Below are 13,349 nucleotides of genomic sequence, written 5' to 3'. Positions count from 1 at the left end.
TTAAGATTACCCTACTTTATATAGTCTTCTAGAAATTTTGACTTACTCCACAGTAACAAACATATCCCTTATGTTTGATTCTAAAAATCTCAACTTTGACTTTAATACTTAATTCCTCAATCTATGAAGAACTTATTTATTTTTTAGTATAAAGATAAAAAACTTTTCTTCATAAACCTTTACAAATGGTATGTTTATTGAAGGCACCATCACACACACACACACACACACACACACACACACACACACACATACTCACTGTAGTATTAGCTTTGTTAAAGACAGAATTTGTATGGATCTTTCTCTGAATTCTATTCTGTTCCATTCTTCTTCTTTTTTTTTTTTTCTTTTGGTTTTTTTGAGACAGGGTTTCTCTGTGTAGCTTTGTGCCTTTCCTGGAACTCACTTGGTAGCCCAGGCTGGCCTCGAACTCACAGAGATCCGCCTGCCTCTGCTTCCTGAGTGCTGGGATTAAAGGCGTGCGCCTTCCAAATCATGAATATGGCATCTCTCCTTTCATTCAAGTCTTTAATTTCCTCTTTCTTTCTCTAGCATTTGATAGCTTCAGGGTTGAGCTCTTCGACATCTTTCATTTCATTTATTTATTTTGATATTAGGACTGGTATTTAAGTTCTGTTTATCTGTGGCTGATATGTAAATACAATTGTGTGGGGTGGGGCTGATTGTTATAGTTTGGACATTATTAAAGACATATTTCCTTTAAGTTCATGTTCACTTCTTTTCTCTGACTGCTCATTGTAGAGCTCTTTTCTAGGAGTGACTTCAAACTACTCTCTGCTGTCAGTCACAGAGGCCACGAATGGCTTTTATCTCTGTCAGTGCAATTTGATTCTGATACTCACACTCTTCTATTTCTATTGTCTTTTGTGTCTCTGGAGAGGTTATATTCATTCTTATGTGAAGGACATTTTCTCTTAGACCTTTAGCCCTCTGTTTGAGACCAGCCTAATAAAAAACAATAGAGCACAGCAATCGCCACAATACGGTATTGCTCTAAATGATTCTTAGCATCAGAGAAGCTGAACTTGCCAAAGAAAGACTCAAACTTAAGATTCCTTACGTCTCTGATATTATTTGATTCTGTGAATACTGTTATTTTGTTAGCATAATCCAAAGACGAATTTTGGGCTTTGGGCTGTGACTCAGTTGGCTGAGTGCTTGCTTAGCATCCACAAAGCCCTGAGTTCAATCTCTAGCACTGTATAAACTAGGAGTGGTGACCCATTCCTGGAATCCCAGCATTCAGCAGGATGGAGGGAGAAGGAGGAGGGTCAGACATTCAAGGTCATCCTTGGCTAAATAGGGAGGTGGAGACTAGGTAAGACCCAGTCTCCCATAAAGACAGATTTCATAGGAATTTGTTTGGAAACCCAAGCTCACACTCTGGAGTTTGGTGATCAGGAGACCTCTGCACATGAGTGAATTGGCACATTTACATAAGGGGGCTTCCAAATTAAATGCCATCTAGAAGTACAAGGCCAGTGCAAAGAGTCAAAATGTAGTATCATGTAAAGGCACGTGTGCCTCTATTAGTTAACTTGACCAGAAACTTCTGCCATTGTAGATTTATTATTTAACCAAGGTAGGTCAGGAAAGGCAATATTTGCTAAAAGAATAACTACAGATTAATCATTAATGCTGCAGGCAGAAGTAAAGCTGGACTATTCCTTGGGTAAAGGTTGGTGGGAGAGAGAACACATGAAGAGTTTAATAGAATCGGAGAAAACCTGGTCAAAGTCCAAGTTAAAGTTTAGGGGGGAAAAGATTTCATTTGCGGAAAAATAATTTAAATAGGTAATGTAAAAATTTTTCAAGAAATAGGGCCATAGACTCTTCTTTTTAAAAATTTTTTGGTGAACTTAGAAGATAATGAATTTCTTTATAAAAATTGAATATGTGTATTTGCCTCCTCCCTACATTGCCTCCTTCTCCTTACCCCGCCACTCTCAATTTTCCGTAGTCTCAGGTGAAATTACTCATTTAGATATTGCCTGACTTGGTGGTTTATGCCTCATGGTGCAATCTTAAGGTTTAGAAAACAATTTTACAGCCTTTGGCGATATTTTCTCCTTTTCTTTTGACTTATAGATGCATGGGTGCTAGGTTCCTTTGTGCCTCTCTTTCCTCTTTGAATTGACCAAAAAATAATACAATAAGGGGAGTGAGAGAAGGCAGTGCAGGGAGACTATGTTCGGAGTATATATTGTGCCTCTGTGGAAATGTCCTAATTAAAGCCAATACTTCTATAGAATTACTATATGTTAATAACATTCCAATGTTCTATACATTCAATTCAATGTAGAGTATGTCTCTATTGTCATTGTGTGAGTTCTAGCCCCTTCTTTTCATATGAACTGAAATTAGTATCTAGAGTCAGAATAGTCAATCCACTGAAAGTTAGGAAAATTGAATGTTTGCAATAATACCTGGAAAGGAACTGGTTCATCACTTTTGCACAAAATTAATTTTTTTAAATTAATGGATTAATCTGGAAGTGAGAAATTTAAAATCCAAGGAGTGGCTTTAGCAAAAGACATCACTAACCCTTTTTTTTCTGTCATTCTCTTATATTTTTGGTTATAAGCCTAGCCTTTAGTGGCCAAGTCATCTCTCCAGCCCTTCTGCTGTGGATATCACTCTGTGTAAATAAAGTTCTGATTGGCCAGTGGCCAGGCAGGAAGTATAAGGCAGGACAAGAGAGAAGAGAATTCTGGGAAGAAGAAGACTGGAGAGAGACACCGCCAGCCGCCGCCATGAAAAGCAACATGTAAAGACACCGGTAAGCCACAAGCCATGTGGCAAAGTATAGACTAACAGAAATGGGTTAATTTAAGATAGAAGAAGTAGATAACAAGAAGCCTGCCATGGCCATACAGTTTGTAAGCAATGTAAGTTTCTGTGTGCTTTCTTGGTTGGGTCTGAGCGACTGTGGGACTGGTGGGTGAGAGAGATTTGTCCTGACTGTGTGAAAGGCAGGAAAACTCTAACTACACCCTTCCATCATTTTCTTTCTTTTTAAAAAAAAAAAAAAAAAATGTTTTTTTGAGATAAGGTTTCTCTCTGTAGCTTTGGAGCCTATCCTGGAACTCATTGTGTGGACTGGGCTGGCCTCAAACTCACAGAGATCCTCTTTCCTCTGCCTCCCAAGTGCTGGGATTAAAGGTGTGCGCCACCACAGGTGTGCACCATCACCGCCCAGTGATCCATCATTTTCTTCCTTTCTTTTTTTGAGCTGAGGATGGAACCCGGGCCTTGCCTGCTTGCCAGGCAAGCGCTCTACCACTGAGCTAAATCCCCAACCCCGATCCAAAACCCAAGTCAGTTTCATGCTTATTCTCAGTTTCAGTTTTGAGATGCTTTCCCCTGTTCAAAGCATTTCGATTTCCTTAGACCTACATTTCCATGGCTTACATACCTGCAGAGCCTTCAGAGTCACTGCTGATATCTATCTCTGCCTTTCCTATCTGTTGCTGCATAGTGAAAATTCAGATCTGCCACTTTACTTTGATTTTTAGATAAGCTTCTCAATTTCCTGGAACAATAATTTCTGTATAATGGAGATAGTAGTAAAATTTATAGTAAACAAAATTACAGGTTGTATATGCACCCATATAACCAACATATTCATATATAAACTAACATTGCACATGATAAGTACCCAACCATGGCAGGTATTATTAACCTGAAATCAGCCTTCTGTATTTAAAATGTATTCTCTCCCCCCACCCACAAAATCATTCGCGATCAGATCCAGGACCTTGCATAGTGCTCCACCACTGGGTTTTATCCCTAACCAAGATGTTGCATTCTTGAGTGCTATCTGGTACTCATTCACAAAGATACTTCTCTTAAACAGATACCCCTAATCAATTCTCTAGTACTGTTTCTTTTTGTCTTGTGACTTGTGACGTCTTGTTCTTCCTCGTGCCATATCTTTCACACAAACATTCTTTTGAAGTTGGTGTGCCCACTTTCTCCTCGCCTACAGCTTCAGGCTCTGCTCTGAGGCAAGCAGCTCCCGAAACTGACACCCACAGGGTTAAACCTAGTGCTGTAGCCATCCCTCCTCCTCCCTGGTCCCCCTTTTCACTGGAGGCTGGCAGCTGTCCTAACTGCCTACTGAAGCCAAATGCTTGAGGAGAGAGAGAGTAAGGAGCCAGCTATGAATCCCTTCCAGAAAAATGAGTCCAAGGAAACTCTTTTTTCACCTGTCTCCACCGAAGAGGTGCTGCCTAGACCTTCAAGTCCTCCAAAGAAGCCACCTCCGGTGAGTCCCCAAATTTCAGTTTGTCTCTCGACAATAACAGTGTACACACTCTTTTGAAGTTCCTCCTTGGCTGTTGAACTTCGCGCTGAGCCATAGTAAAGTAGAAAAACTACTCTTTCATAGAATTAGAATTCACCTGAAAGTTAATTCTAGTTTCTTCTGTTTCCGGAAGGAAGCCACGGGATAGGTTAGCCAGAATTTTCCTGCTGGGCCTCAGAGTTTTGCTGTATTTCATTGCATATTCCCTGGGAGAGAAAAAAGCACTTTGAATGTCCAGGGAAACTTGGCAAGCATTCCTGTCTGGAGAACTGTATGTGATTGTTCTTTTACCAATAGGAAAGCTCAGCCTTTAGTTCCCCTTGTGTGCATAGGCTTCTCTTTTGGGACACCAGCAGAAGTTTAGAATAGACCCACTCTCTGTTACTAAGTGTCCCTACTTTAAAGTGGGAGGTCGGAGAGAGGAACAAAGAATAATATCCTGTATTATGTGCTTGTTAAAGCACTTCCGAATTTATCACCTCAGTTCATCCTCATATAATAGTAAAATCCTCTGCATAGTGAGGCTACAGTAATAGTAGCCAATATTTGCTGAATTCTTACTATCAACCATGAGCTTAGTATGATTCTTATTTATTTGGAATAACAGAGTTGAAACACAGAGACAGGGTAGCAGCAGTGTAGCTTAAGTAAAGTTTGAATGATAATCCAATTAGTGACAGTGCACACAGTTACTGTTAAATAAATTCTGTGTTATGTATTTCTCAAGTCAGGAGCTGGGAAGATAATATTTCAATTCATTGCATCTTTCAAGCAAGTTATTACCACATAGTAACATGGATGTAGAAAGATGGTTTATTCATATCTACATGGGTAGAAGACAGACTCTATTAATTTATAGTTAATCATAGTTAATCATATTATGTCTTGTTAAGGATGATTAAAAAGAGGTACATAGCTATGAAATAAGAGAGCATATGAATCTCATGTTAATGTTTGATGTCCCTGTCTCATGTTAATGTTATCTCTATCCCTTTTCCATATTAGTGGAGCTATTGTAATGGAAAGAGATTTGAAATGAAAACATGATATTCTTTATAGTCTGAATTACATAATACATGAAATAGTACAGTTCCTCTAATGTGCAGGCTGCAAATGAAAATCTTGGTGCTGGAGAGATGGCCCAGCAGTTGAGAGAACATGCTGTTCTTCCAAAGTTTGGCTCCTAGGTCCCATGTCAGACAGCTCACAACAACCTGTAACTCCAGCTCTGGGAAATCCAACACCTGTTTCTGGCCTCTGCAGGCACCCACATACACATGACATACACTCCCACGTATACAAACACATACATGCATAAATACAAATACAATTTAAAAGGAGATATTACAGAAGTGTACTAGTCGGGAGGGTGGACACTTAGTTTCACAGGATTTCAGAATTCACTTGCTAGAGTTAAGGTGATGGATCAGCTTACCTTTAGGAGTGTCTGGCCTCCATTTTGATCTCTATGCCTGGCTCCAGCTGCCTATGAAAAGGAAGTCATCATGTTGTTAAGATTACTCCCAGAATGGTAAATATTGCAGTCAGTCTCTGGAAGGCAGCCATGTGCGACAGTGCGATCTGGCTCTGACTGCTGGCATATCAGGTGCTCCAAAGGCCATCTCTTCATTTTATTCTTAACAATAAGTATGATCATCCTCTCTTGCCTAGAGCCATAGCCTTTAATTGAGATACTGTGGAAAGATGAGCAGCTCCTGATCAAGGAATGACCAGTTCCATGTTAAATAACTGACTAAGTGAGATTCTGATTTTTTTTACCCCCCACGTTGACAATATGAGCACAGCTAGTAGGACAATATATGTTTTATGAAGAGACCACTGTTCCATGTTAACTAACAACAATGATTTTAAAATGAGTTTAGCCAGCCATGGTGGAACCTGCAACCCGAGCTCTCTGGGAACCTGTGACAGGAATATCACAATTTGGAGGTCAGCCTGGGCAACATGATGAGAACCTCTTCACACACATATATCTGAGGATATGCTTTCAGTTGTAGAGTTACTATGAAGCTTGAAGGGGAAAACTGCTCATTTCTCACACTTTGCCTCTTTGTTCAATAGAAAATCTTCGGCTCCAGCTATCCACTCAGCATCGCCTTCATCGTGGTGAATGAATTCTGTGAGCGCTTTTCCTACTATGGCATGAAAGGTAATTCTGTGTCCCAGAGTGTTCTGCCTTATGTTTGCAGCAGCCTGGTCTCCTTACAAGCACTTGTCTTCTTTGTCCATTCTTTCTGCCTTGGTATAAGTCTATCCTTCCATCTGGCCATGATAGTAAATGCCTCGTGAGATTTTATTTAATAACTCATGCCAGTTAAGATCAAAAAGGCCAGCGGAACCAACACACAGCCAATGAAAACACAAGTGGAAAAGCTCTCATCATGTAAGTTCCATTGAACTATGTTGTTGCTGGGAAGGAGAGGAGGAAGGGGTATGGGAAGTACCATGTTAACGTCTCACAGTCTAAATCATGCTATGGGTGCACAGAGAGTGAATGGACAAGTATTGTATTTGTATATCCAGCATGCCTCATTGACTTCACAGTTCCCACCGGCCCTGCTTCTCCTGCCTGGCAGTCATCACTCAGTGATTTCACTAGTAGAAGTGCTGAAGGCCAGGCACACCTGTAGAGCCCTGAGATCAAATCTATTTCTCTGTAAATTGTTTTATTGCATCTATCTTTTTTTGCCTCCCATTTGTTTTCTTCCTAGCTGTGCTGACCTTGTATTTCCTGTATTTCCTGCACTGGAATGAAGACACCTCCACATCTGTATACCATGCCTACAGCAGCCTCTACTATTTCACCCCTATCTTGGGAGCAGCCATTGCTGACTCATGGCTGGGAAAATTCAAGTAAGGACAATGGCAGGTCACAGCTCAGGAGCCTCACAAGTTCATTGTCCAGAAAGTTACCTATAACTCTTAGTCTTTTTTGTCTAGCAAAATAAATAAATAAATAAATAAATAAATAAATAAATAAACAAAAAACAAAACAACAAAACAAACAAAAAACAAACCAACAACAACAAAAAAAACCACCAAAAATGAGACTAAAAACAAAACCAAAAGAACTCATGGCTACGACAAATATGTATCTCTCCAAGACTGACAACAGCATAAAAATCTATTCTTTCTATGCTCACCCCCCAATATTTTCACATCCTTTTAGTCAATAGTTCCCTAATTTTAGTCTTCTACTGTGTAGCTTAAGACCGAATCTTATTTTATCTCAGTGAGGGTAAAGATTGTTACCCACTGGGAAATGTCTATTAGTAAAGACTTACTATGATTATCTAGTACCTTCTCCATGTGTTCTCCAGACTGTCACCCCACCTCCTTCATCATCTTATTGCTCATTCTTCTTAGAGGTTTTAAAATCATCTCTGTTTACCTTTATCACCTCTTTCTGTAGTTTCCTTCTTTAGACTCTAATAAAGATTTCCACAAGCTAAAATAGTAATCCATTTAGTTCAGCTCTTCTGTTCCTAAAAACAGAAGCAGCAGACATAGTATAATGGTACAGTTGTCCTCTACAACAGTGTCCTCATATGCTAAAGGTAAGCTTTTGATATCCACTATCTAGTAATACTCTGTGGGCTTGCCATCCATGGATTTGTCTGAATTAGCATTTCTTGAAATACATTCTTTAAAACTTGATGGTATAAGATATAATGAACTATGTGGGAAAATAAATCTTTTATGGCATTTGTTTAGAAAAATCCCATGTTGTTTTGGAAACATTAAAAAAAAAAACAAGTTTCCTTAATGTTTCCTAACTTTTTTCAGTCTCCAATAAGTTAATATGAACTGTAAAATCTCCAAGTGAAAGTTAAGTGTGCATTGTTTCCTAGAGTAGCTTGACTGTGCGATATTGCATTTGTAGACCTAGAGTTTGAAAGACCTTGTCTCTGTTTCACTTCTGTTGCTATGACAAATACCCTGACCAAAGAAAAGCAAAAACCACAGCGAGGAAGAGGTTTATTTGGCTTACAATTCCAAGTTATTGTCATCATTTTGGCAAAGTCAAGGCAGGAATTCAAGCAGTTAATCACATCGCTCCCCATGTCAGGAGCAGTGAGAGAGCAAACTCAGGCCTGCTTGTTTTCTCTCAGCTGATACAGCTAATATAATAATTCTTTTTTCCTCTACTATGTTCAGGACTCCCTAAGGAGTGGTACTACCCACAATGGTTGTGTCTTTCTACATCCATTAACAATCAAGACAATCTCCCTCCCATAGACATGGCTAACGGCCAACCAGATCTTAGATAATTCCTTATTAATACTGTCTTCCCAGGGGACTCTAGTTTTGCCAAGTTGACAGTTAAAACTAACCACATAGAATCCTAACTGTAGTATCTTAATTTGGTACATTTGTGTACACATAACATACATTCATGTATGTGAATACATGGATGCAGTCTCTTTGGAGAGGCATGGTGGGTAAGTGGCTACATCTGTTACTTATGAAGTAGTAGTCACTGAATTCATTCAGATATGGATTGGCATTACACAAAGTACAAGCTACAGTCTTTTCATTCAGTTATAGAATAAGGGCTGACACTGCAGTTGTATTTTTAAAACAACTTCCTTTGAGATTGAAGAAGTACAACTTCAGGATTTGGTGAACAATAGCTTCCTGAATATTTCAGAGAGAGTTTCATACTCTCTACTTGTACTCTTAATTCAATCTGAGTCGAGTTTTTTTTTTTTTTAAACTTATTTTTACTGCAGTGTAACTTACATAAAGTACACAAATCCAAAAGTCTTGTGTAGACAACTTGAATTTTTACAGAGGTGTCACCATTGCCTCAACTACTTTCTTTAGCTTTTGAATCCCTCAGAGCTAGAATATTTTTCTGTACTGGAATCAGGTCTCCAGTATCTGCAAATAAACAAACAAAAATCTTGAGTGAATTCAGATGTATTTTCTCCTCCAGCCATTCTCACAGTTTTAAAAGAGCATCTCTAATATCAGCCACTTTTCTCTCTCTTCATCATCATTCATATGACAGAGTGATGTAACGCAATGTAAGGGAAGACAATACAGTTCAATCTGATCCAAATTTAAATGTTTGTTGAACATCCCTTATTTGTCCAATTAATTATGAGCATAAAGAAATTAATTATGCATACTATGTGTTCACATTGTTTGAGTTCAAATAGCTTTACTAAAAGCAAATTGTAGTAGCTTTCATATGAAATAGTATAAATCACCTTTATTTTTCTTACTGAAGTTTCACAGAATACTGATGACCTCTATTAACGAATTACAGTGGCCATCTCTAGATTTTTGTTCTTTCTGAACTTATATTTTTACTAATTCAGCCTGTTTATCATCCTAAAACTCTTGAAACTCTCTGTCCTTCTCAAACACTGTATTTTCTCCTTCTGACTTTCGTCTTTCTGGGTTGTTTTTAATCTGCCTCCAGTTTTGCTTTTCATTTACTTAGCTCTTTCTTAAGTGTCAGATTTCTACCAGATGCTAACTTTCACTACTTACTTTCTCCAAACTGACTGCCCCTTAGCAAGGCTGGAGGTGCATAGCTTAGTCATCTGCAGACAGCTACTCCAACTGTTGGAACATTGAGTTCAAATTCTTCATGCATTTATAACTACATATTTCTTCTCAAGTTGACTGTTCTTTATACTGGCTTCCTTGTGTCCCTACATTGAATCAACTATGTGATTCTATGAATTCTGAGTGTAGGTACAGTATTACTTAGACTCATCCTCTTCAATATTAACTCCAACTGCTATCAGTTGCCACCATTTCATTTTTATTTTCTGTCTCTAAACTGGAAGATGGAAAAGGACACCAAAATGTCTTCATTGCTATCTTTTTTCTGTAGTTGTGTCTATGCACTATTGTCTAAAACATAATTGAGATGAGAGTAGGTATGAAGAGTAATGAAGGTGAGTTTTATTTACTTTGGGCCTTGTCTTTTAAACAACACACTTTAGGGAATGCTTTGAACTCTTTCAAAAAGGGGATGATATAAAATTTGAATAATTTGTCCTCCTGTAGGGGTGTGTGTGTGTGTGTGTGTGTGTGTGTGTGTGTGTGTGTGTGTGTGTACATACCTGTAAGAGCCCTCATATACAAATAGAACCATGACTACAATCTGGTGGAATAAACTAGGTATTTCCTTCCACCATACCTTATTCTTGATTTTTAAAAACTGGAATTGGCTCCTCTTCCACTTTTTAAAACCTGATGTGGCAGCCTTGCTTCAGTGGAGGAAAAGGAATACTTACATGTTCAAACTTACCCATCTCCCCTTATTTCTCTGTCTGTCTGTCTTGTGCTTCTGCCAACTTTCCTCTCTTTCTCGTTTTCCTCCTATCTCCCCCACTTTGCATCTCCTGCCCCATAATTTTCCCAGTGTTATCTTGGAGGTACAAGACTTATGTTAGGGAGATGGTTTAAATATTCGAGGAATGATTTTATGGATTCCCTTAACAACTGCCAGAACCCTTCCCCTGCTTACTAGCCAGGAATCCAAGCTGTATAAGAGGAAATGGACACCCAGAATCCCCTACTCTTGTATAAGGAAATTTTAAAGTTTTAGCTTAAGTATTTTTATGGTATGTATCTGTGTGTCTTTGTGAGAGAATGCCACATGTGTATGCATGCTTGCAGAGGCAAAGAGGGGATATCAGATCCCTTGGAGCTGGCTACGAACCACCAAATATGATGGGATCCAGTCTCTGGAAGCACCAAGAGCTCGTAACCACAGAGCCATCCCTCTAGCCCCATTTAGTTTGTTTCTTTCTGGTGATTGAGCATCCTCTCCTAGAGGCCTGTGATAACTAGTTTTCCTTCAGTTTCTTTTTATTCCCTCTCTTTCTAATTGTTCCTTTTCAGGAAACCAATCTAAGAATATTAGGCATTTAGAATGAGGAATCCCCAAGTGGATATTTCTGGTATTTCTAGATGTAATTACATAGCTTTATATAGAGTAACTATATAATTCTGAAGGTTTATTATAGCATTAACCTCCTGACTATATGGTAATATACATAATATACATTTCACTTACAGTAATACACACAAGGAATATAAGCGATACTGTGCCATAGCAGTGTGCAGAGCTCTACATATGTTCTTATTGGAATTCCTCAACCTGCCACTTATTTGCTATTCACGTTCATTGGAAAAAAATTACTCAATAGGTAGGGCTTTGTTTTCCCCAAAATTTCATTGTTTTTATCACTGAACAGCTTGTGTGTGGAAACTGTCCTGGGGTTTACAGTTAGCCCGAGTGTTCCAGTTACCCAGGTTGTTTAGAGACAATCCTTTGTATTAGTGCTCCTGTGTACTTGGCGCCTTTCACTCCTCCTGCTTCCTAGAGCCTAAAGATGGTGCCTGAGAAAAACAGCAGGGGTTTTACCAATTGAAAACATCCCTGTGCTTGCTACAAACACACCTAGTTCTCCTCCTATCTGTATAAAAGTAGGGTTGCTCTGGGAATGCAGAGCAGAGTGTAGATCTGGGATGAGAGCGTGAAAGACATGTCTTGTAACTTCCAAGTAAATACTACAGGGGCTTCCTTTCCCTGCCTCTGTTTACCACTCACTATTGTTTCTACCTGCATTCCCAAGCTCATTCTTTCCTCTCCACTTCTTCCTTCTCCTTCTCCTCTGTTTACTGAGAACAGTGAACCCTGACTCTGTATTATTCATGTCTCTGAATGGTCCACTGACTGATTTAACTTTCTTCACAGGACAATCATCTATCTCTCCCTAGTGTACATTCTTGGCCATGTGTTCAAGTCTTTGGGTGCCATACCGATACTGGGAGGAAAGATGCTACATACGTGAGTAAAATGGAACCAACCGAGCTGCTTGTCTGACGTCAGACACGTGTAGGTCTCAGAGAGCCACTACAGATAGCTTTCTGTTTTATATCAGAGATTCTCCTTTATTTTCTAGTGTATAATTTCATTGCCAAGCTTATTAACATAAAAGGTTTTATGAGCAATTGAACCCTTTCCTACCTTATCAGGTCTCTTTTTTTTTTTTCTTTATTAAGTAAACCTTTGAAGACACTTTGAATGCCTAATTAGTATTGTTCTCATAAAAATTCTTCATTTGTTTTGAAAATAAGAAAAACTTTTATACCTTCTGTTTTCCCTCACTTCTAACTATGTATCTGCGCACCATTACAAATTGCATAAGCACTTACTTATTACATACTATAAAAGTGCTATTCAAAGCTTGAGGTACTTCTATGTATATGCAGTTCTGTACATTCCCATTTTATGTCCCTCTTTAGTTCAGGTCTTGGTTCTTATAGAGCAGAGATATTTGATACGTTTTAATATATATAATCAATTTAATGTAATCACACACCACATGTGCACTCTGAGTTGAAGTTTTTTACTTTATTTGAAAGGTAATAAACATTAAATACCTTATTATTGGTCCATAACACTTATGGATGCCATTCCTGTTTATTATGATAAACTTTAATATTTTACTTTGTAGTTAGTATGCAAGATTAGAGTCCTTAAGATCTTTCAACTGAATTGCTAAAATAATATTAAAAGCTAGTGTGCTAGCTTCCCAGTCCCTGAACTGTCTTCTTCCACTTGTTGCATGCAAAGGATAAATGGAACTTTTGGGAATCTTCCCAGAAAATACAATGTCTAGCAGAGGCTCAAATGTGAAGACGATAAATTCTCATGAATAGTGATTGAATTGAAGGCAAGTAGAAAGTACCCACAAGGTAGACGTGCAAAGAAGATATTTTCTTTAAATATCTTTTTTCTCATGCATCTTTATAGTCCATCTCTACAGTTGGTTTGGTAAACACATGGCTATAGCATCCTTACCTCTCCATTTCAGAATCTTATCATTGGTTGGCCTGAGTCTAATAGCTCTGGGGACAGGAGGTATCAAACCCTGTGTGGCAGCTTTTGGTGGCGACCAGTTTGAAGAAAAGCATGTAAGAGTCTTGTTATTTCTGTATTTCAAGAGTGTATGGCCAGCATCGAAAT

The 13,349-nt window shown here is 38.6% G+C and overlaps 1 protein-coding gene across 1 annotated transcript in view; it reads left to right on the top strand.

The window, feature by feature from the left end:
* Positions 1-3,309: 3,309 nt before the first annotated feature.
* Slc15a2 (solute carrier family 15 member 2) overlaps positions 3,310-13,349 on the top strand; it is a 31,270-nt gene continuing 21,230 nt past the window's right edge. Inside the window, exons 1-5 of the mRNA XM_036204063.1 lie at positions 3,310-4,288; positions 6,410-6,497; positions 7,060-7,201; positions 12,075-12,167; positions 13,198-13,297. Of these exons, the coding sequence (XP_036059956.1) occupies positions 4,151-4,288; positions 6,410-6,497; positions 7,060-7,201; positions 12,075-12,167; positions 13,198-13,297 (561 nt within the window). The 5' untranslated portion in view covers positions 3,310-4,150. The remainder of the gene's footprint in view (positions 4,289-6,409; positions 6,498-7,059; positions 7,202-12,074; positions 12,168-13,197; positions 13,298-13,349) is intronic.

This window comes from Onychomys torridus, chromosome 12 (genome assembly GCF_903995425.1).
Source record: "Onychomys torridus chromosome 12, mOncTor1.1, whole genome shotgun sequence".
NCBI lineage: Eukaryota > Metazoa > Chordata > Mammalia > Rodentia > Cricetidae > Onychomys > Onychomys torridus.
Note: the sequence above shows the minus strand (reverse complement) of the source record. Positions and strands in the feature narration are given on the sequence as shown.